We start from the raw sequence: 22,559 nt of genomic DNA on the forward strand, positions 1-22,559 counted from the left end.
TTTTTCATTTAAAACTAGGGATGCACCGATAGGATTTTTTTTTGGCCAATACCGATACAGATTTAAACAGACAACTTCTGGCCGATACCAATATTAAACACTTGTATACAATACTATACAGTTGGTCTATTAGCTAGTTTATTTCTGCATCAAATTATTTTTACTGAACATGGATTTGATCTAATTAACATTCAACTGACCAACATAATAAGAGAGGCACAAATTAAGCTAAAACAAATATAAGAAGACAACTCGACAACCTTCAAAGGTGGTTTTTGCTATTCAGCATTTCTTTTATTAACAACATTTACTCATTTTTTTTTATATATAATGGATTTCTTTAATAAACATAAATAATGCCAGTGCTATTGCTTTAAACAGAGTATAAATACTTCTTTTCCCCCACTAAAATGCAGTCTGTTTCTTTTATTGTCCAAGACATTTGAGCCAGCTCAAAAAAGGTTTTCTGTCGGTGCTTAAGTATAGTGCACACCAGAACATTAAATCATTTTAATTAAACAACAGACATGCAACTCATTGCCTTTATGCGGTTAATTAATAAACAATCCGTATCGGCGTTTCTTGTGCTATTGCCGATATGCAGATGGTTTCAAATTCATAAAAAATCGGCCGATAAATATCGACGGCCAATACATCGGTGCATCACTATTTAAAACATAACAAAAGTAAGCGCAAACACATTAAGAACTATTATAAAAATGAACTAATAACCAGTTTATCTCATATATATATATATATTCTGTACTGAAATCGCATTTTTGTAATAAGATATCGTAGCAGAATAAATAAACCAGCAATTTTTTATAAGCATAATATTAGTTGTTTTTGAACAATTCTTGTATTTATTGTTTACTGGCAGTTTCTATGAAAGGTTTTCATGGGTGCATGTGCGCCACATACACATTCAGCTCTTGCGCATGGATTTTGGGTAAAACAAATGTTTTGTAGAGATTTACTGCGTTTGTTTTAGCTATTATGACAACCCCTAACTGCACAAATGATGCCGGTTTTCTTGGATTTCTTGATAAACATTAAACAGCCAGTCAACACGGCATACTCGGGTCCCTCGCAATATGACTACCATATGCTTTAGTAGCTCACATTTACATCAAAAATAAGGTCTGAGAATATATCCGGTTTGTAGTCCAAGGTTGCATAACGATTAATCACAATTAATCTTTTGCAGAATAAATGTTTTTGTTTACATATTTGTGTGACCTGTGATTAACAATTATGTATATATAAATATTCACACATGCATGTATAATTTTAAGAAAAAATATAATTATTTATATATAATATAAACATAAATATAAATATACAAATGTAAACATTTCCTAAACATGCATGTGTGTGTATTTATTTATACAAAGTTATTATTCACAGTACACACACATGATGTAAACAAAAAACTTTATTCTGCAATAGATTAATCGCGATTAATCGTTATGCAACCCTAGTCCAAACCGGCCATTCTCTGTAGTACTTGAAAAGCGGATTCTGTTGAAGAAAATATTGCTTGGCAGTAAACTTTGACTTTTATAATTTTGCAGGTATTATTTATGCTCTAACAGCAACCTGACACTAAAGTTTGAAAAAATGGGATCAGGAAAAACGTCCGCTTTAAGCAAAGCCATGATTTGAAGGTTAAATTGTGAGTTTGTCCTTTAAGACACAAGCAAAGAAACCTGAAGATGTTCCTAAGCTCAGACCATTTTCCTGCATGCTAAATAAACTCATTATTGAATCAGGACAGGAGAGAAATGTCTTATTGTTTTAGCATGTAAAGCTTATTGTATAAAGAAAAGCAGGTATTTATAACATCGACAACAATGACCTTAAAATGTTGCTCTGATATATTTCTAATATGAATATGGCTCCCTCATCTGGCCATATTGAAAAGCACTCATCTGATGATTCACAGGGTAAACCAACAAACAAGTGTATTATAACAAAACATCCATCAAACTCAATAAAAACTCATCTTTCAACAGACTGTAATTTAACTCGTTTTATTTTGATGTTAAATATCCTGTTTGGTGGTTTAACCATTGTGAATTTTTTATAGTTTGGTTGCACTTTTGAGCTTTTTAGTGGTTGCAGTCAAGCTCTTCTAAAAATACAAAGTCATATTTTTCCCCAGCACTCCCAGATGAATTAAAAACCAGATATTACCTCATTAGTTTGAAATCCAGTGGCAGGCAGTAATAAGAAATGAGTTAAAAGTCATCGTCTAGACATTTTTAAAAGTGGTACTACCACAGACTCTTTGGGTCAGGGGGTCTTTAAAAATATTTCAGAATAAAATTCTCAAAATGACTTGTTTTGGTGGCCCTGCATTTTATTTTTTAAATAACCATCATCAGTCATCATCAAATATTCAGAAATATCAGTGGAACGTTAACAGCTTTTTTTCCCACATAATATAATTATATTTCAATAATTAAATGAAAGTAATGGCTGGACCATATCACCACATAAACCTACAGAGCATTAAAACAATAACAGTAGATATGCATTCACCAGTCTTATGAATGCTACAGTACATTTAGGAGTGGTTTCCCAGACAGGGCTCAAGTCTAGATGCATGTTTAAGCTCCTCATATTTGACCTAAAATAAATGTAACTATTCAAAAACAGAACAACATAATGCAGGGGTGTCTGGTTTATGATCAGAGGATGCAGCAATCGCCTCCACTACTTGAATTGCTTGCATGCATTCTATTGATCATCATCTGCAGCTCTGCAGCCTCCTGTTGATGCCTTTCCTGAAGCAAACGCTCCTGTTCCTGTAATATAATATACAAAACATCATGAAACAAAATACCTGACAAAGACCCTTAACTGCAACAAAGAATATCTGACGTCCTAAAACCACAAATTTAATACCCAGCAAGCAATTTTGTGTTTAAAACACATCTAATAACAGTCCAAACACCCAGAAGTGTAGTCTTAAACATGGGTTTTCAAAATGGGGTCCGGGGAACGCCAGGGGGCCTCCAGGAATTTCAGAGAAAAATACATTCTACACACATTCCAGAATAATTTATATCTCACTCGCTGGGATTTGTAAGGCAGTATTTCTTGTAAAGCTGCTATGCAACAAGATTTACCATCATGAAATCCTACCCTAGGCATTTTCAGCAATATAAAAAGTAGTCTCTGATATCACCAGAATGTGTCTTTAAAGTTTCAGCTTAAAATACACCACAGATCTTTCATTATACGATGTTGAACATGGCCATTTGTTTTTGTGTGCGTTTCTTTAAATGCAAAGAACGTTTCTGTTCCCCTCCCCGTATGTAAAGTAGGGGGTAAAGCGCTTACACATGTGCTTTGGATTACATCAAAACATTTGTCCGTGGCAGAAGATTGAACAACGCGCTCATAAGGATAAGGAGTCTGTGAGTGGTCATGGGTGGGGCATAATCAATGTGACATCATATTGATAGGCGATGCCCAACAGATGTTTGACTGTTGCGGTTTACACAAAGGAGAAGAGATGGATTTGTATAATAACAGGATTATTCTGCACAAACACTAGCAACTCATTTTCTGATAGAAACACAATTAAAAGTGCATTTTCTAGGCTTTAAGACTTTTCCAAAGTTTACACATACAGCATTACTCAAGTAAAATGTGATACTATTAATAATATATAGTGTAGCCAATTATATACATACAATTATACAACGTAATAAATATACTTTCGGTAGAGGGTCTTTTACAAAAGGTTTATCACATAGATTGTAAAAAAAGATGACGCAACACCGCTTCCTTCCATTGTAATGAATTGAACGTAAAATGTCTGACAATGGGCGCTGACATGATACGTAAAAAACATCAGTTTGGAGCCAGGGCATGCACAGAAGGAATCGTCTGAGGAGCCCGGAGGGGAAGCTGCGGTAGAGCTGCACGATTAATCGTTAAAAGATCTCGATTTGACCCCCCAACCGATCTTAATCCAGCATTTCAACGATTCAGGTAATTATATTTTCAATGAGGAAAGACGCAATCTCGTCAGTTCTTTTGAGAACACGCAATCACACCGGACGCGATGACGTCGCACCCACTGTACAGCGGATGCTTTCGCCGAGAAGTTAGACAAAGAAACCGAAACTAAAGAGAATTAGTGAGGCAGAGCAATGTGCAGGTACGTCCGACAAGAACCTTGACGTAGTTTTAGTACCAAAAAGAGGATCTTATTCAGCATCTTATCCCTTCCCGGAAGGTTTTTAGCACAGGGGGAACAATGGCTGTGTCCAAATAACCACACTTGCTGTCTTTGCACTTGACTACTTACATTAGTTTCCTGTATTTGGCCCAAGTGCTCTGACGCTCCAATTCATTCTCTGGAATCCTCTCAAGCGGAGGTTTCTGCCTTCCGATTGTTTGCCGGCGAACGTTTCCGCCTTCGCCTTCTGATTGGTTGCCGCCGAATGTTTCCACCTTTGCCTTCTGATTGGTTGCCGCCGAACGTTTTTTGCCTTCGCCTTCTGATTGGTATCGGCCGAACGTTTCCGCCTTCGCCTTCTGATTGGTTGCCGCCGAACGTTTCCGCCTTCGCCTTCTGATTGGTTGCGGCCGAACGTTTCCACCTTCGCCTTCTGATTGGTTGCCGCCGAATGTTTCCACCTTTGCCTTCCGATTGGTTGCCGCCGAACGTTTTTTGCCTTCGCCTTCTGATTGGTTTCGGCCGAACGTTTCCGCCTTCGCCTTCCGATTGGTTGCCACCGAACGTTTTTTGCTTTCGCCTTCTGATTGGTATCGGCCGAACGTTTCCGCCTTCGCCTTCTGATTGGTTGCCGCCGAACGTTTCCGCCTTCGCCTTCTGATTGGTTGCGGCCGAACGTTTCCACCTTCGCCTTCTGATTGGTTGCCGCCGAATGTTTCCACCTTTGCCTTCCGATTGGTTGCCGCCGAACGTTTTTTGCCTTCGCCTTCTGATTGGTTTCGGCCGAACGTTTCCGCCTTCGCCTTCCGATTGGTTGCCACCGAACGTTTTTTGCTTTCGCCTTCTGATTGGTTGCGGCCGAACGTTTCCGCCTTCGCCTTCCGATTGGTTGCCGCCGAACGTTTCTGCTTTCGCCTTCTGATTGGTTGCGGCCGAACGTTTCCACCTTCGCCTTCCGATTGGTTGCCGCCGAACGTTTTTTGCCTTCGCCTTCTGATTGGTTTCGGCCGAACGTTTCCGCCTTCGCCTTCCGATTGGTTGCCACCGAACGTTTTTTGCCTTCGCCTTCTGATTGGTTGCGGCCGAACGTTTTCACCTTCGCCTTCCGATTGGTTGCCGCCGAACGTTTACGCCTTCGCCTTCGCCTTCTGATTGGTTGCCGGCGAACGTTTCCACCTTCGCCTTCCAATTGGTTGCCGCGGAAAGTTTTTTGCTTCGCCTTCTGATTGGTTGCGGCCGAACGTTTCCGCCTTCGCCTTCCGATTGGTTGCCGCCGAACGTTTCTGCTTTCGCCTTCTGATTGGTTGCGGCCGAACGTTTCCACCTTCGCCTTCCGATTGGTTGCCGCCGAAGTTTTTTGCCTTTGCCTTCAGATTGGTTGTGGCCGAACGTTTCCGCCTTCGCCATCCGATTGGTTGCCGCCGAACGTTTCTGCCTTCGCCTTCTGATTGGTTTCGGCCGAACGTTTCCGCCTTCGCCTTCCGATTGGTTGCCACCGAAGGTTTTTTGCCTTCGCCTTCTGATTGGTTGCGGCCGAACGTTTCCGCCTTCTCCTTCCGATTGGTTGCCGCCGAACGTTTCTGCCTTCGCCTTCTGATTGGTTGCGGCCGAACGTTTCCGCCTTCGCCTTCCGATTGGTTGCCACCGAACGTTTTTTGCCTTCGCCTTCTGACTGGTTGCGGCCGAACGTTTTCACCTTCGCCTTCCGATTGGTTGCCGCCGAACGTTTCCGCCTTCGCCTTCTGATTGGTTGCTGGCGAACGTTTCCACCTTCGCCTTCTGATTGGTTGCCGCCGAATGTTTCCACCTTTGCCTTCCGATTGGTTGCCGCCGAACGTTTTTTGCCTTCGCCTTCTGATTGGTTTCGGCCGAACGTTTCCACCTTCGCCTTCCGATTGGTTGCCGCCGAACGTTTTTTGCCTTCGCCTTCTGATTGGTTTCGGCCGAACTTTTCCGCCTTCGCCTTCCGATTGGTTGCCACCGAACGTTTTTTGCCTTCGCCTTCTGATTGGTTGCGGCCGAACGTTTTCACCTTCGCCTTCCGATTGGTTGCCGCCGAACGTTTACGCCTTCGCCTTCGCCTTCTGATTGGTTGCCGGCGAACGTTTCCACCTTCGCCTTCCGATTGGTTGCCGCGGAAAGTTTTTTGCTTTCGCCTTCTGATTGGTTGCGGCCGAATGTTTCCGCCTTCGCCTTCCGATTGGTTGCCGCCGAACGTTTCTGCTTTCGCCTTCTGATTGGTTGCGGCCGAACGTTTCCACCTTCGCCTTCCGATTGGTTGCCGCCGAAGTTTTTTGCCTTCGCCTTCAGATTGGTTGTGGCCGAACGTTTCCGCCTTCGCCATCCGATTGGTTGCCGCCGAACGTTTCTGCCTTCGCCTTCTGATTGGTTGCGGCCGAACGTTTCCGCCTTCTCCTTCCGATTGGTTGCCGCCGAACGTTTCTGCCTTCGCCATCCGATTGGTTGCCGCCGAACGTTTCTGCCTTCGCCTTCTGATTGGTTGCGGCCGAACGTTTCCACCTTCGCCTTCTGATTGGTTGCCGGCGAACGTTTTTTGCCTTCGCCTTCAGATTGGTTGCGCCCGAACGTTTCCGCCTTCGCCTTTAGATTTGTTGCCGCCGAACGTTTCCGCCTTCTGATTGGTTGCCACCGAACCGCGTCGTAGCTCATTAACATGAAGTAATTTCAATCCATGTGGCAGCAATTTGCGCCAAAACATTAATTTTTTATTTAGGCTACTTAAAATGTATATTTATTTTTTTTTAAATATAAAATGAATACATAATCACTCTACAATGAACATTAACTGAATAAAAAAATTATCTACACTTATCTGAAACTTTCAGAAGCAGAATTCTTTGCACCTGTAAAAACTAATGTTGACCTAATGTTCAGGGGTTGTACGTTTTTAAAATTAACAACGTTTTTGAGAATCGTGATCTTTATTTTAAGTAAAAGAATCATGATTCTCATTTTATACAGAATCGTGCAGCTCTAAGCTGCAGTAACAAACTTTTGCCCAAACCCTTGTGTGGATTTAGAAATGACCACACAACCCTGGTGTTCATCAATTTTTGAGGCGAGTGGTCGGAGAAAAACACAGACATTCTGGATTCAGACACCAATAAAATCCCTGACTATCCCCTGTAAATTATGAAAATACCTGATGTTCCCACGAGAAACAATTACCATCTGAATAGGGCTTTAGACATATGGCTAATTTTACAAATTGGCACAATAAAACAGTTATATATAATATATATGATAATTTATATATATTTAATGTGATATTGGGTAAAACTAATGTGTGTTAATGCTTTCCTCATAAACTCTGTGTAAAATATCTTAACAGTGTTCAGAAATCCTCTACATTTTCACAATATAATCCAGGTGCATCCCTCCCTTCTCTCTCTCAGCTCATGTCATGGCCTTGACGTATCTTATCTCCTTTCTGCTTTCTCCTCCTTAAACCTCTTTCTCATGGTTGTAAAAAAAACAACAACCAGCTTGTATTTCACTTTACTTTCATGCATGTTTTTTAAGAGTAAAACATACTGTGTATATATGGATTAAATGTTTAAGTCGCAACATGATCTCATGGAAATCCGTGTTATAGTCACGGAAAAATGCTGAATGCCGTGATATGGACACGGTTAAAGTGATACATTTTTGTGACTACAACACAGATTTTTCATGAGATCAGGTTGTTAAATGTATATATTCTTAACTAGATGTCAAAACAAAAATGAACTACAGTGGTGTGAAAAAATGTTGGTCCCTCTCCAGATGTCTTATTTTATTGCATATATGTCACGCTTTAATGTTTCAGATCATCAAACAAATTTAAATATTAGTCAAAGATAACACAACATGCAGTTTTTAAATGAAGGTTTTTATTATTTAGAGTTTTTAAACTGTAGGGGGGCAAACACTTTTTCACACCCACTGTATTTTGTGTCATTGTTTAAAAGAAATAGTAAAGCTACGGTAGCTGCCACAGGACAAACACATCATTATATGAGACAAAGTTGTGATCAAACAGGCTCTGTTAAACAGTTTGTCTGTTTAGAGCTACTGTACAGTAAAAACATGGCGGCACAGTGAATTTATTAGTCGTCTTACCCTTAGTTTGGCCTCCTGTATGCGTTCATTTTCTTGTCTTATTCTCTCTTCTTCAAGTCTTTGCTTCTCCATGAGTTGTCTCATATGCTCCTCGTGGGCTCGTTGTTGTTCTTCTAGTATCTGTTGCTGTCGCAGGTTCTCGGCCTCTCGTTCTCTTTGCTCTTGTTCTAAAAGAAGTCGTCTTTGTCTTTCCACTGTCAAGACAGAGACGGTTTAGTGCGTATAAAGACATAAACTCTACTGTAAAATTTTATATAATTTAGGTGTCATGTTTATTCCAAACATGGGAGACGAGGATGACGAATAAGTGGTTTATTAATGTATACTGGTGATACAAAAACGTTGCATAAATATTGACGAGAACCGAAAAAAGGCAAAGTTTATATATTATAGTCCAGATAATAGTAAACAGGTGATGGTAATGATACCAGGATGGTGGATGACAGGGTGCAAAGGATTATTGGAAAATGGAGTCCGGAAAGTGAAGGTAGCCGACATGGGAATCTTGAAACTAGGAAGGCATAATAAGATTTAGGGCCTGATTTACTAACATCTTGCGCCAGCGCAAACAATCATTTTTGCATTATGGATTTACTGAAGACGCACATTGGATAATTTGTGCAGAAGAGGTGTATGGTCTAGTTATTTTTGTGACTGACCTTATTGCATATGCATTTAAAAATGTATGGGAGGAGATTATTTAAATTATTCACCCAACATGATTTACTAATGTTTGTGCGTGAGATATTACTGGTATTTGCGCCATTTTTAACACCAAAAAAGCATGTCTTAAACCATTTTTACACTCTAAATGGCTGCAATTGTTGCTGATAGGAGGCATCACATGACGAAATAACGCAATATTTGTCAGCTCTGTCAAGTGTTGCATGCTAAAGATGCTGTTATATGTTTATTACCATATTTTACTTTTACATTTTGTTATTACTGGAACAGATATATAGTGTACGAAAATCAGCTATATGAATGTGAAGTGAACAATTTATGATAGATTTTTATTTTGTGCCAAAAATCATTAGGATAATATTAAAAGATCATGTTTCATAAAGATATTTAGTACATTTTTTACGGTAAATAAATCAAAAATGTATTTATGATTAGTAATATGTGTTGCTAAGGATTTGGACAACAACTTTAAAAGGCAATTTGGTAGCACTTTACTTGAAGGGGTGTTCATAAAACTGACATGACACCTTCATAATCATGACATGACACGGGTCATGAACATGAAGGAGATTTTATGCAGATTTATGACAACTGTCATGATGTCATTTTTAATGCAAAGATGACATTGTTTGAGATGTCTTTGTTATAACAACTTCACATAAACCAATATATTATAACTTGTCATGACAACTTGACATTACCAAGACCAGTGTCGGGAAAGTTACTTTTAAAAGTAATGCATTACAATATTAAGTTACTCCCCAAAAAGGTAACTAATTGCGTAACTTAGATACTTTTATTTGAAAGTAATGCTTACGTTACTTGCAAGTTACTTTTGCGTTACTTTTTCTTACTTGGCTGATGCTTGATCTCTTTCAGGCCTTGCAGGTGGCTTTTACAAGTTCTGCATTCAGAAATTGCATATTTTCATCGCAAAAATGTTGAGCCCTGGCCTGCCATCTCTGTTTATGACTGAAACTGTTCCCGCTCAAGCGCTCACGCAAAAAGTGTGTAAATCTTTGTTAATACGTTCAGTTTAATGCAGTTCATTGTAAAAAAAACATTGAATTAATTAAACTGAAAAGTAACTTGCATTACTTTTTAAAAAAAGTAACTCAAATATTAATATTTATAAAGTAATGCGTTACTTTACTCGTTACTTCAGAAAATCAATATTATTACGTTATGCACGTTACTTGTAATGCATTCCCCACAACACTGAACAAGACAATATAACCGACCAATTTTTACCACTGATACAAATTAAATCTGTCATTAAAATGTCATTAAGTGTTAATACTCTGCCAAATAGTATTATAACAGCATCATAAATATTCTTCAGTTCATATTTTTTATAATAATAATAATAATAATAATAATAATAATTGATAAAATTGTATTGTAATTGCATTTGGAGACCGATTCACATAAAATTTAAAGAAAACAGCACAATATTGGGTTTAGCCATGCAGCGTTTGGTCCATATTGCTGGAAAAATAGTTAATTACGTTAAATTTATAAAAATAAAAAAAATTCTATGTCAGAAAATTTCAGAACCCTCTGTGTGTATTTTGCACATACATAAAGTTAAGTATGATCTTTTGACGTGTCTGTTACATTTTTTTAAGGTATTTAAACTATTTGACAAAGTATTAATGCTTATTGACATTTAAATGAGAAGTTCAAATTGTACCAATGAAAGTTGAGGTCAAGAAAAATATTCATGATGTTGTTATAAAACTATATAACAGAGTATTAACACTTAATGACATTTAAATGCCAGTTTAATGTAATGTTAACCCATAAAGCTAGCTAGTTTCCTAAGTTTGATAATTATTCTGCTATGTCATGTTTATGACAAGTTATAATGTATTGGTTTATGTAAAGTTATCATAACAAAGACACCTCAAACAATGTCATCTTTGCACTAAAAATTACATAATGACAGTTGTCATAAACGTGCATAATATCTTCTTCATGTTCAGGACACGTGTCATGTCATGATTATGAAGGTGTTATGTCAGTCTTATAAACACCCCTTCAAGTAAAGTGTTACCAGTGATTCTCAATTTTTAGATTTTTTGCACCCTCAGATTCCAGATTTTGAAATACAGTAGTTGTATCTCTACCAAATATTGTCCTATCCTAACAAACCAAACATGAATGGAAAGCATTTATGTACACATTTACAAATGTGATATATTTGAGTTACTTACATTCTTTCTGATGTTCTGCTGCAGTCAGACATTCATCTGTTGCTTGAATCATTCTTCCAGTCTCTTCTTTCTCTTCCAAATACTTTCTTAATACCTCCTCGCTCTGTTAAAAAAGTTTAAAAAAAAATCTTACTTTTTGTACTATAGGTCTTTCTCGCTCTCTCTGTAACCCCATTCACACAACATGTTGATCCCAGAAAGTTCCCAGTGTGACTTCTGCGTGAACGCAAACACATCCTGTAATTGTTTCTGTACACAATTTAAATGAGAAAAATAAATGCAAGAAGTGTGAGTGTATTTTGTACCATTATTTGGGTCTGTATTTTTGATCTGTAATCTCTGGTTAGCTGCGCTAGTGTGTCTCTGTACCGTCTGTGTCCTCCAGGTTTCATGTAGTCTCTATTACGCAAGCTGTTTTCCAGCGGTTCAAACACACATCGCAGAACCGACTGACAGAGGTTCTCAGATGCTTCCTTATTCTGTTCACACAAACGCTCATATTGTGTTTGAATATTCATCTGCAGAAAGATATACAGAGATAAAGATGCTCACGCTATGACTCCATCCAGCTGGAAAAACATATGTGGTCTTTAACATAAATAATACCTATTTCCACAACATTGCATGTTTTATACATTGATTTATACCATATTTTATTATGGTTATGTACAATTAAGATGCATACGTCACCATGTTCATGCATTAATTACATTATTATATATTTTTTAATAGTTTTATTTGACTTCCTGGCTATCACCGCACTTCCTTTTCTGTTGTTTATCTGTATCTAACCGTTTACTGTAGTTTGTGTACAGTATGTTTGCAGGTACCGCAAGCTGTTGTTGGTAAGTTTTATCCGTGTCGTTGAATGACTTGCGAATGAAGACTTCAATGGCTTTATTCTTCGCATTTTCGTGAATATTAAACAGCTGTTTTGGGTCAACTGGAAACTGGATTGATTTGAGCATCTCAGACACGTAGAGCTGAAGAGCTTCATCCACTGCTTGTTCATTATGGATCTTAGCCAGGGAAATCACTGCGTTTTCCAGACATGGTACACTTCCACTGCGGATTGACTCCACATACACTTCGGCCAGATTACCCAAAACTGCCAAAACAAACATATTCACACTTCTACTTCATTTTCATTACTAAGTAAAAATATGCTCATTTTCCAGCGCCCAATGAGTTAAACATTAGATATAGTTCCTAGCCATATCTGCCTAGAAAATTGCAACTTAACTTTCCGTCAGTCTTAGTACACAATGTAACTACAGAAGAGTCAAGTTTTAAATAGGAAAAATATTTAAACTCTTTGGTTATTTTTAGCGTGATGCTAATGGTCTAATCAGATTCTATGGATTATGCTAAGCTTTGCTAAAACTGATACCGCCAGATTTGAAGATCGCCTGAATGGATTCCAAAACTGTAAAAAATCAAATGTTTAACTCTATGGGAGCTGTTGGAGTGTCCCTTTAAATATCAGAAGTAAATCCACGAACATACTTGATTAAAAGAAAAAATTGTGTTATATATAAAAACGGCATTTATATGTCTTATAATAGATTCTGAGGTCCTCACCGGTTCCTGTGACCGTGCAACCTGCCCCTATAGTTTTTGACGGTGCACTGTTGTAGATGTATTGACAAAAAATGTTTGCCTGTTGCAGGAACTCTGGATCGAGTTCAGCCTCCGTCAGCTTCTCCATTCTCTTCATGTCCTTCGGTGCAGCAGGTCGAGGGAAGACGAAACACTTTCTCGTCTCAAAGAAATTTCGCAGACAGCGGCGGGGCAGATTATACCGCTCAATTCTATCTGAGTCACCTTTGAATAATAAAGAAATACAAATTACCACTGCTGTAATCTGTAATGTATCCAAGACTGGCCTGGTCACACTTTCCTAGACTGGCAATCAAGTCACACTTTCAAAGTATTAACTCATTCCCCGCAAGCATGTTTTTTTTTTTAAGTTGTCAGCCAGCATTTTTTGTGATTTTCACAAAAGTTTCAGAAAATGCCTTCCAGGAAATTTTCTTCTGTAAATATATAAACATGCAAATAAACAAAACGGGTTCATCCTATCTTCATCTGGTCTCTTTTTATTACCTCTCAAATATGGGTGGGTTTCTTCAAAAATACCAAAATTTATTAATAGCAAAAAGCTGAAATAATTGCATTTTTGTAAAGGAATTTTGTTAGAGATTAGATTCAGAACGGTTATCATAACATAAACCGAGTTTAAAATTAATGAAATTTTTTTGCTTCAGTTTTTTATAAGTTGGGTAAAGGCGTCTAGTGGATAATAGCGAAATTACAGATTAGTGTAAAAACTCACCAGAAAATGTCATTTGGCAGGGAAATGTTATCTCTTAACTGACGAGAAAACTCTTTGTATAGACAGTTTCATCTGATGCAAATGCGTTGCTGCGGTTTCGCGCCTGACCCAAAATTAACTTTCAGTCTGTGCTAGTTTATCGATCTGGCTATTGACTAAACTGACCTCTAGAACAAATACCTTTTGGAAATAAAATGTTTTGGTTTCCAAAAGACATTGAGCATAATCCACTGTGTGCATTTGGGAGCTAGGCAAGAATTTAAGACACTGTACCTTACATTGTATACATTAAAATAACAATGTTTGTACATGATGAAAACCGTCAAAACGAAGGTCAGAACGTTGTGCTATTAATAAAATATTTGGACCATATTGCGGACTTCAATGTTTCTCCTTTTTTGATTTACATTTTGTTGTCCGGCACCTGAACCCAACCTGGGTACTTGGATGTGCAGACCTTTCGGCGTTGTGTTGAGTCGATGCATACATTTTTGCACTATAAAGAATTCTGTTTTTGGTATTTTAATAACTAAAAGTAACTTTGCAACTTCTTGTCAACTGCCAGTCATTAGAATATTGAATAGTGTTGGACCAGTGTTGGGGAAAGTTACTTTTAAAAGTAATGCATTAAGATATTAAGTTACTCCCCAAAAAAGAAAACTAATTGCGTTACTTAGTTACTTTTCATGGAAAGTAATGCTTACGTTACTTTTGCGTTACTTTTTCTTACTTGGATGAGGCTTGATCTCTTTCAGGCCTTGCAGATGTTTTTTATGATCGCAATATGTCAAGCTCTGGCCTGCCATCTCCGTTTCTGACTCAAACTGTTCCTGCCCAGGTGCACAAAGTGCATAATTCTATGTAAATATGTTCAGTTTAATTCAGTACATTATTTTATTTTACATTTAATTAATTAAACTGAAAAGTAACTTGGATTACTTTAAAAAAAAGTAACTCAAATATTAATGTGTACATTTATAAAGTAATGCGTTACTTTACTCGTTACTTCAGAAAAGTAATATTATTACGTAATGCGCATTACTTGTAATGCGTTACCCACAACACTGGTTGGGACGATAAATCGTCCAATGATGCTTGCTATGCTTCTTAATGAATAAGGGTAAAATGCTGCTACATCCAAAAGCCAGAGGGCGCTCTCGTGCAGAAACTTAATATGGGCCACAGAAGAAGAAACCATACACACACACAGCTCCAGGAAATGGCTTAAGCATAAATGTATTGCTGTTCTTCAAACCTTTTTAGGTATTTTCATAACAATAAAGAATATGAATAATGATTATGTTTGTTATAAACGACTCAAACTAACAGTGATTTCAGATCGATAAGGACTTACCACTAATTGAAGAGCCTGTAGCACATGAAAAAGTTGTGCATAATATCGGTTGTGCGATTCAGAATCGATATCGGAAAGGTGTTATTAGTGGGTATTGGCATTTATCTCATCTTAATCCCATCCCTAATATTGAATAACCTCTGAACCATAAAATTGTCCTCTGAAGTTTATCACTTGAAGTGTGTGTGTGTGTTTTTCTTACCTGGTTTAGGTTCCAGAGCTCCCTCCAGATATTGGTCAGCTGTGATTGGTTTATCGTCTTTTTCTAGCTCTAGACAGAAGTCACGAACGGTCCAGACAAAGGCTGGAAAAACATTCAAGTATTGCTCACTTTCATCCATGTCGTCTTGTTTCGCCTTTATACGGATGTGCTCTCTCAGTTCTGTCATGTATCTACAGCCATGGCATTTAGGAGAAATTATTCTGTGTGCTTGTGTGTGTACTGTATAACAAAGAGTGGGTTACAAATGACCATAAACCTTAGTACCCCCACACTTAATAAATAGTATTTCATTATTTTAAACCAAAATTTGTCATAATGTTTTGAGAATAATAATGGATAAAATAATTTTATTTTGAAACTGGGATTTAAGTCTAAACACTTAAAAAATGCTGGGTTATTTTCAACCCAGAGTTGGGTCAAAGAAGGTCGAGCCCAGCCATTGGTTTAAAGGGATAGTTCACCCAAAAATGAAAATTCTGTCAGCATTTTCTCATCCTCATGTTGTTTAAAATCTGTATGAATTAATTTTTTCTGATGAACACAGATATTTTGATAAATGATGGTAAGCACACAGATGATGGTAACCATTGACTTCCATAGTAGAAAAAAACAATATGATGGAATTCAATGGGTACCATCAACTGTGTGCTTACCTTAATTTATAAAAATATCTTCATTTGTATTCATCTAAAATTAAAATAAAAAACTCATACAGGTTTGTAACAACATGAGGGTGACAGAATTTTCATTTTTGGGTTTAAATTAATTAACCCCAAAATTGTTTATATTTGACCTAACAATGGGTTAAAACAACCCAGCATTTTGGTCTGAAACAAATCAGCATAGGTTAAATTACAACCCAATGGGCCCTTTTTGACCCAATGCTAGTTTTAAAATTACTCCGCATTTTAAAAGTGTATTATAGACTAGGTGTCATTATTATGAGATTAGGTTATAGTATTATATATAAGGATACTGTAGTCTTTCCAGTGCCATATTATCTATGACTCCCAAGCTGTTGTACACGAGGATGCTGCTGAGCAGAAGAGCCAGACAGAAGATCCAAGTGTCATGTTTCTCATCTCCCTGAAACATTCAGATGCAGTCAGCGGACAAATAGTTCAACTTATGTTAATAGCCCTGTCAACAGATCAATATGACAGTCCTTAACTCTTTCCCTGCTATTGACGAGTTATCTCGTCAATTAAAGGAATATTCAATTTTCTTAAAAGAAAAATCCAGATAATTTACTCACCACCATGTCATCCAAAATGTTGATGTCTTTCTTTGTTCAGTCGAGAAGAAATTATGTTTTTTGAGAAAAAACATTGCAGGATTTTTCTCATTTTAATGGACTTTAATAGAGCCCAACATTTAATACTTAACTGAACACTTAACAGTTTTTTTCAACGGAGTTTCAAAGGACTCTAAACGATCCCAAACGAGGCATAAGGGTGAAAGAAAAAAAAAATTCACTTTTAAAGCACAACTTCTCGTCTAGATCCGGTCGTGATACGCCAGCTGACCCCACGCAATACGTCATGATGTCAAGAGGTCACAGAGGACAAACGCGAAACTCCGCCCCAGTGTTTACAAGTGTGTTGAAAGAGGACCGTTCCTACGTTGTTGTATGTCAACTGATACTAATTAATGTCTTTGTGTCAGTTTATTGTTTACAATGGTCCGCAAATGTGTGTTTTATATATGTAACACGTGACCTCCATACGTCACTACGCATTTACGTTAGGTCGCACAGGAACGGACCTAGACGAAAAGTTGTGGTTTAAAAGTGCATTTTTTTTCAACAAATGACAATCGTTTTGCTAGATAAGACCCTTATGCCTCGTTTGGGATTGTTTATAGTCCTTTGAAACTCCGTTGAAAAAAAACTGTTAAGTGTTGAGTTAAGTATTAAATGTTGGGCTCTATTAAAGTCCATTAAAATGAGACAAATCCTGCAATGTTTTCCTCAAAAAACATAATTTCTTCTCGACTGACAAAGAAAGACATCAACATTTTGGATGACATGGTGGTGAGTAAATTATCTGGATTTTTCTTTTAAGAAAATTGAATATTCCTTTAAGAGAAAACATTTGCATAAAAAAACGTGTTTCTGATTAATCTATATGTTAATCTGCAATACCGCGATTTTCAACCTATAACAAACAATAATTTTGATATCATTCTATGTTACACATTATTTGTACACGTGAAGCGTTCCAAGAGTGCTGGCAAAGTAATTCTGTTATATTTGTGTAATTTAAAGCAGAGTATGTGAGTGGTCTTGAGTTGAAGCACAGTAATTTGCCTTATGCAATGAGCAGATTTTTCAGTAATTGTGTTTAAAATATCTCACATGAACAGAAACAAATCAGGAAAGTGTTTTTTTGTGATATATTGATGTACCTTGTCCACATCTCCAAGTCCTTCAGTGTCCAGCAGCACCAGAGTGTGTCCTGCTTTAGAGGGATGAGGGACACACCACATCCAGATGCCTTTGGTCTTTGACTCGATCGTGTTACCGAGAGCAAAGCCTGAGACCACAGCAAAATAAAATATGAAAGATATGAAATTCACATGTCTTTCTGTAAGAGAAGGGATATCTTTTAGAGTTTGGAGGATACCACAGTGTAAAAACAAAATGCTGCAGTGTAGGGTGCAAGTTTAAAGGGCACATCTCATAAAAATCTGACTTTTTCCATGTTTAAGTGCTATAATTGGGTCCCCAGTGCTTCTATCAACCTAAAAATGTGAAAAAGATCAACCCAGTAATTTTGTTTTGGTCAACCATTCTCTGCAAGCAGGTGATAAAATAGGTCATTGAAAATTGGCTCCCCTTGTGATGTCAGAAGGGGATCATATTATAATAATACCGCCCCTTAATCTGCACTACCCAACCATGCCACTGCCATTTAGTGCAGAGAGAAAGAGAAAAAATGGGTGGAAATATCTTGTTTTGAATCAGTGGAACTGGCCAAGACCAGTATCTAATATGTTTAGGTGAACTCTGGTCATTTTTATTACACAAACTCAAAAAACATTCATCCTTCTGACTAATAACAATTACATTTTGTCTACTTTTTGTTTATAAGACAGATTTAATGACAAACATGTTCATAATTAAAGGGGAGTTTAGAGGGTTAATGTTTGCCCAATTTAACTTATGTTTTAATTAAGTTTTAAAAAAATCTTTAAAACCTATTATTAAAAAAATCTTATAATAATTATTTTGTAAAAAGTGTAAAATGTTTGGACTGAGCTCTTTTTGCTTTTACAATGTTTTCGCCAGCAGGTGGCGCCATTTTTAGATGTTTCGAGCGGTTCGAAACAGTGAATCGTTTTCCGAGATTCAATTGATTCAAAGCTTCGAAAAGCTTTCTCCCATCACTAAATCAAAAAGTTGATATGAATTTTAAAGAAAGAGTGACAGCATAGTCACAAAAATTTTAAATGAACTTTACGAAAAAGATACGCCTCTCGTCCTTTGCGGTTTCATTTACACTTATTTAACCCTTATGTGTTGTTGGGGATGTTTTCATCCACTAGAGGGTTTTTTTTACTCTTAATTTGGCCACAACTTTTTCTCTGTTTTATCAAATTGAATGATTTTTGGTGACAAATCTTATATTTACATATATTTTAAGAAAATGCTTTGAAATTTTTTAAAAACTCAACGATATACCGTGGGCAAATTTACTACCCTTTCGTGTTGTTAGTGGATGAAAACATCCACTAAATTCAACGGCTGTAAAAATTTATCAGATGAATATTTTTTCCAAATTTTTTTTCATAAATCTGTTAATCAACCTCAGTACTGATCAAAACTACCAAATCTTCACAAAAATTCCATGATTTTAACCCTTTAATTGCCAAGTTTATAAGGTGTGTCACTGATTTGGGGAAAAAACACACACAAAATGACTGATTTTCAATATAAAAAGTGATTGTAAACTGGATTTTTGTTTACCTTTTTCACAGTCTTGGGCATGCCAAAGATTGGTAAAAACATTGGCTTTAAAGCATTTTTAGTTTTTGTGTAGCATCAGTTTTAATTTTTTTCTCCCTCATTTATTGTTAGTGGCTGTTTTTTCCCCATTGACTTCCATTATAACCACATTTTTTGATTGAAGAGCTATGACACCTTTTTATCATGCATTTTTGAATGTTGGTGTTTTTTCCTTTTGCTAAGAGGTCAAATTTGTCATTTTTACAGTTTATCACAATGTGGCACTATTAACCCTTTAGTAGCCCTGTGCAAAAACAAAGCTTAATTTCTGACTTGTACATTGAGTTATATGGAGTATAACTCCATAATAAAAGAATATTATTATTGTGTGTGTGTGTGTGTGTGTGTGTGTGTGTGTGTGTGTGTGTGTGTGTGTGTGTGTGTGTGTGTGTGTGTGTGTGTGTGTGTGTGTGTGTGTGTGTGTGTGTGCGTGTGTGTGTGCGTGTGCGTGTGTGTGCATGAAAAAAAGATATTCTGTAAAAATCTTCTCTGCATTAGACATTAGATTTATGAACATCATTATTATGAACACATAAGTGTTTAGTCATTCCAACAGGACTTGCAGCATATCACTTGGCGCTCTCTGCAAGTTTGTCTGGAGGGACAGCAACTCATGCACGAGGGAGGTGAAAAGCTGTTTAGGAGAAGGCTTTCCTAGAAGACCTGGGAAAATCTCTGCAACAATATTAAGGAGAGAGCATCACCCTCGCACACCAGTTGCTGCACTGGTGAGAGAGATTCAGTCTCCTGCAGCTGTCTCTCCAGACACAAATCCACAGACACCAGCAGGCACCAGCAGCTCAGGAGTGAAGGGGAGAACATGCAATTGGTGCAAAGAACAAACATGTCAGCACTTGCATCTGTTGTGGTGGACACACTTTCAGAGAGCACCAAGTGATATGCTGCAAGTCCTGCTGGAAATACTGAACACACACACCTGCACACATACACACTAAAAGTTAGTTTGATTGTTTAGTTCTCCATCCATCCTCTACTCTTGCTTCATTGTTCAATTTATTTGAAGTTGCTTTTGTGTTCATAGTAAATGATGTTCATAAATTTTTACAGAAAATCTTCCTCACACATGCATTTTATACCATACAAACTGTATATTCTATTCCCCTTACCTACCCCATTCCTAACCCCAACCATCACAGAAACCCTTCTACTACTTCACATTTTCAAGAAACATCATTTTGTTTGATTTATAAGCTTGTTTCCTCATGGGGACATCAAAATGTCCCCACAAGGTCACAAAAACACTGGCATTCCTATCTTTTACAATTGGTCCCCACAACGTGATAATTACCAGGTACACAAACACACACACACACACACACACACACACGCACACACACACACATACACACGCACGCACACACACACACACACACACAACAATATGATTTTATTATGGAGTTATACTCCATAAAACACAATGTACAAGCCAGAAATTAAGCTTTGTTTTTGCACAGGGCTACTAAAGGGTTAATAGTGCCACATGGTGATCAACAGTAAAAATGACTAATTTGACCTCTTAGCAAAAGGAAAAAACACCAACATTCAAAAATGCATGATAAAAAGGTGTCATAGCTCTTCAATCAAAAAATGTGGTTATAATGGAAGTCAATGGGGAAAAAACAGCCACTAACAATAAATGAGGGAGAAAAAAATTAAAACTGATGCTACACAAAAACTAAAAATGCTTTAAAGCCAATGTTTTTACCAATCTTTGGCATGCCCAAGACTGTGAAAAAGGTTTAAAAAAATCCAGTTTACAATCACTTTTATATTGAAAATCTGTCATTTTGTGTGTGTTTTTTCCCCAAATCAGTGACACACCTTATATACTTGGCAATTAAAGGGTTAAAATCATGGAATTTTTGTGAAGATTTGGTAGTTTTGATCAGTACTGAGGTTGATTAACAGATTTATGTAAAAAAATTTGGAAAAAAAAAATCTGATACATTTTTATAGCCGTTGAATTTAGTGGATGTTTTCATCCACTAACAACACGAAAGGGTAGTAAATTTGAACAATGCACAAGGGTTAACCAGTACATGTCGACAGCGCGCGCTGTTTTGAGCCGGTCCGGAACTTACAAGCAGTTATTCATGTTGCTTAAGGGACGATAATTTCAGTTTGTCGATTTCCCATCATTAGTTTAGCTTACTTGAATTTATTCTGCCAAACAACCGGCTAAAGTTAATCATATAAAAACTGTTTTATTATATCAAAAAGTTAGTTTCTCTGACCTGACTGATGTCCTGCCAGGCGGTTCATGAGGTAAGATTTGCCTGTCCGATAAAGTCCCACCACAGACACGACCACAACCGGCTCGGCGATGTCGTCCAAAATGACTTTAGCCTCTTCATTCACACACAATATCCCGTTTACATCATTGTCGATCAAACACACGGGAGCTGACATCAACCTGCACGACATCTCTCTACTTCACACACACACAAACGCAATAAGAAACTGTAACAACAAGCACATATTCAAAAGATAAAAATATGGCATGATACTTAAGATTTTCTTTAAAAAATACTTACAAATTAAATTGAGCTATTGGTCACCCTTGAATAAAAAAGCACTTAGGGGTTTATTCTTCAGTTCACCTGCTGTAAAGTCCGCTGCTCCTGCAATAAAGAAACTCATCCCGCTTCGGATTCATATGAATGCGCGAGTCACGTGCTCTTAGTGAAAGTGAAAGCGAATCTCTTTTTGTAGACCCGTTTCAAAGAAATCCCCATTTTGTGATCTATCACCTTCAACACAGGAAAGTACACGATGATTTTGTTTTTAAATAGAGGAAATAAGGGACAGGGGACACTCAAAATATGTGTAGTGCATTTATAGTGTCTGCAGTAGGCTATATTAATAAAAAAACAGACATGCAGTTCTGTCTTGTGTTTCCCCTATCCATGTCTTTTATTTTGTGGCCCATGTTTGTAATTCTGTGTAGTTCTTTTGTTCATTGGTCCTCGTGTTGATTATTTCCCAGGTGTTTCTTGTTAATGTGTATTGCCCTTGTGTTTCAGTTGTCCTTTGTCGAATATTATTTAAGTGTAATGTTGGTTCTTTTCCCTGTTCATGTCCTGTTTAGATTATCTTGTTTATTAAACCCTACTGCATTTGATCCACTGCCTACACTTGTTACAGTTATGTTTTGTTTTTTTCTTTCTAGAACTTTGTGGCCAGTTGCGTAACTTCTTCTAGTCTTAAAAGTTAGTTTTGTATTTTTTTCCTTCAAGAATGATCATAACTGTTTTAAGTAGTTATGTTACACAAAAGGTAAATTAAAATCGGACTTTTCCCATTTTTAGGGCTATAACTGGGTCCCCAGTGCTTTTATCAACCTAGAAAATGTGAAAAAGATCAACCTGGTAACTTAGTTTTGGTAAACCATTCTCTGTAAGCA

General features: G+C 37.2%; 1 protein-coding gene across 3 annotated transcripts; it reads right to left on the reverse strand.

The window, feature by feature from the left end:
* Positions 1–1,612: 1,612 nt before the first annotated feature.
* On the reverse strand, positions 1,613–22,212 carry LOC135744262 (guanylate-binding protein 1-like). 3 transcript variants are annotated; one of them, XM_065262268.2, is made up of 11 exons: positions 21,757–22,212; positions 21,391–21,587; positions 17,536–17,663; positions 16,106–16,215; positions 15,109–15,299; positions 12,799–13,041; positions 12,048–12,325; positions 11,523–11,735; positions 11,218–11,320; positions 8,318–8,511; positions 1,613–2,810 (listed from the first exon to the last, which is right to left on the reverse strand). In XM_065262268.2, exons 1-11 carry the CDS (start codon positions 21,810–21,812, stop codon positions 2,694–2,696), a joined length of 1,830 nt encoding a protein of 609 aa, XP_065118340.1. In that variant the 5' UTR covers positions 21,813–22,212; the 3' UTR covers positions 1,613–2,693. The 3 variants fall into 3 exon arrangements, with proteins under 3 accessions (XP_065118340.1, XP_065118341.1, XP_065118343.1); XM_065262269.2 differs by having other exon boundaries at positions 1,615–2,810; positions 21,691–22,209; XM_065262271.2 differs by having other exon boundaries at positions 1,615–2,810; positions 21,391–21,584; positions 21,691–21,798.
* Between the last annotated feature and the right edge of the window lie 347 nt (positions 22,213–22,559).

Source organism: Paramisgurnus dabryanus, chromosome 6 (assembly GCF_030506205.2).
Source record: "Paramisgurnus dabryanus chromosome 6, PD_genome_1.1, whole genome shotgun sequence".
Taxonomy (NCBI): Eukaryota; Metazoa; Chordata; class Actinopteri; order Cypriniformes; family Cobitidae; genus Paramisgurnus; species Paramisgurnus dabryanus.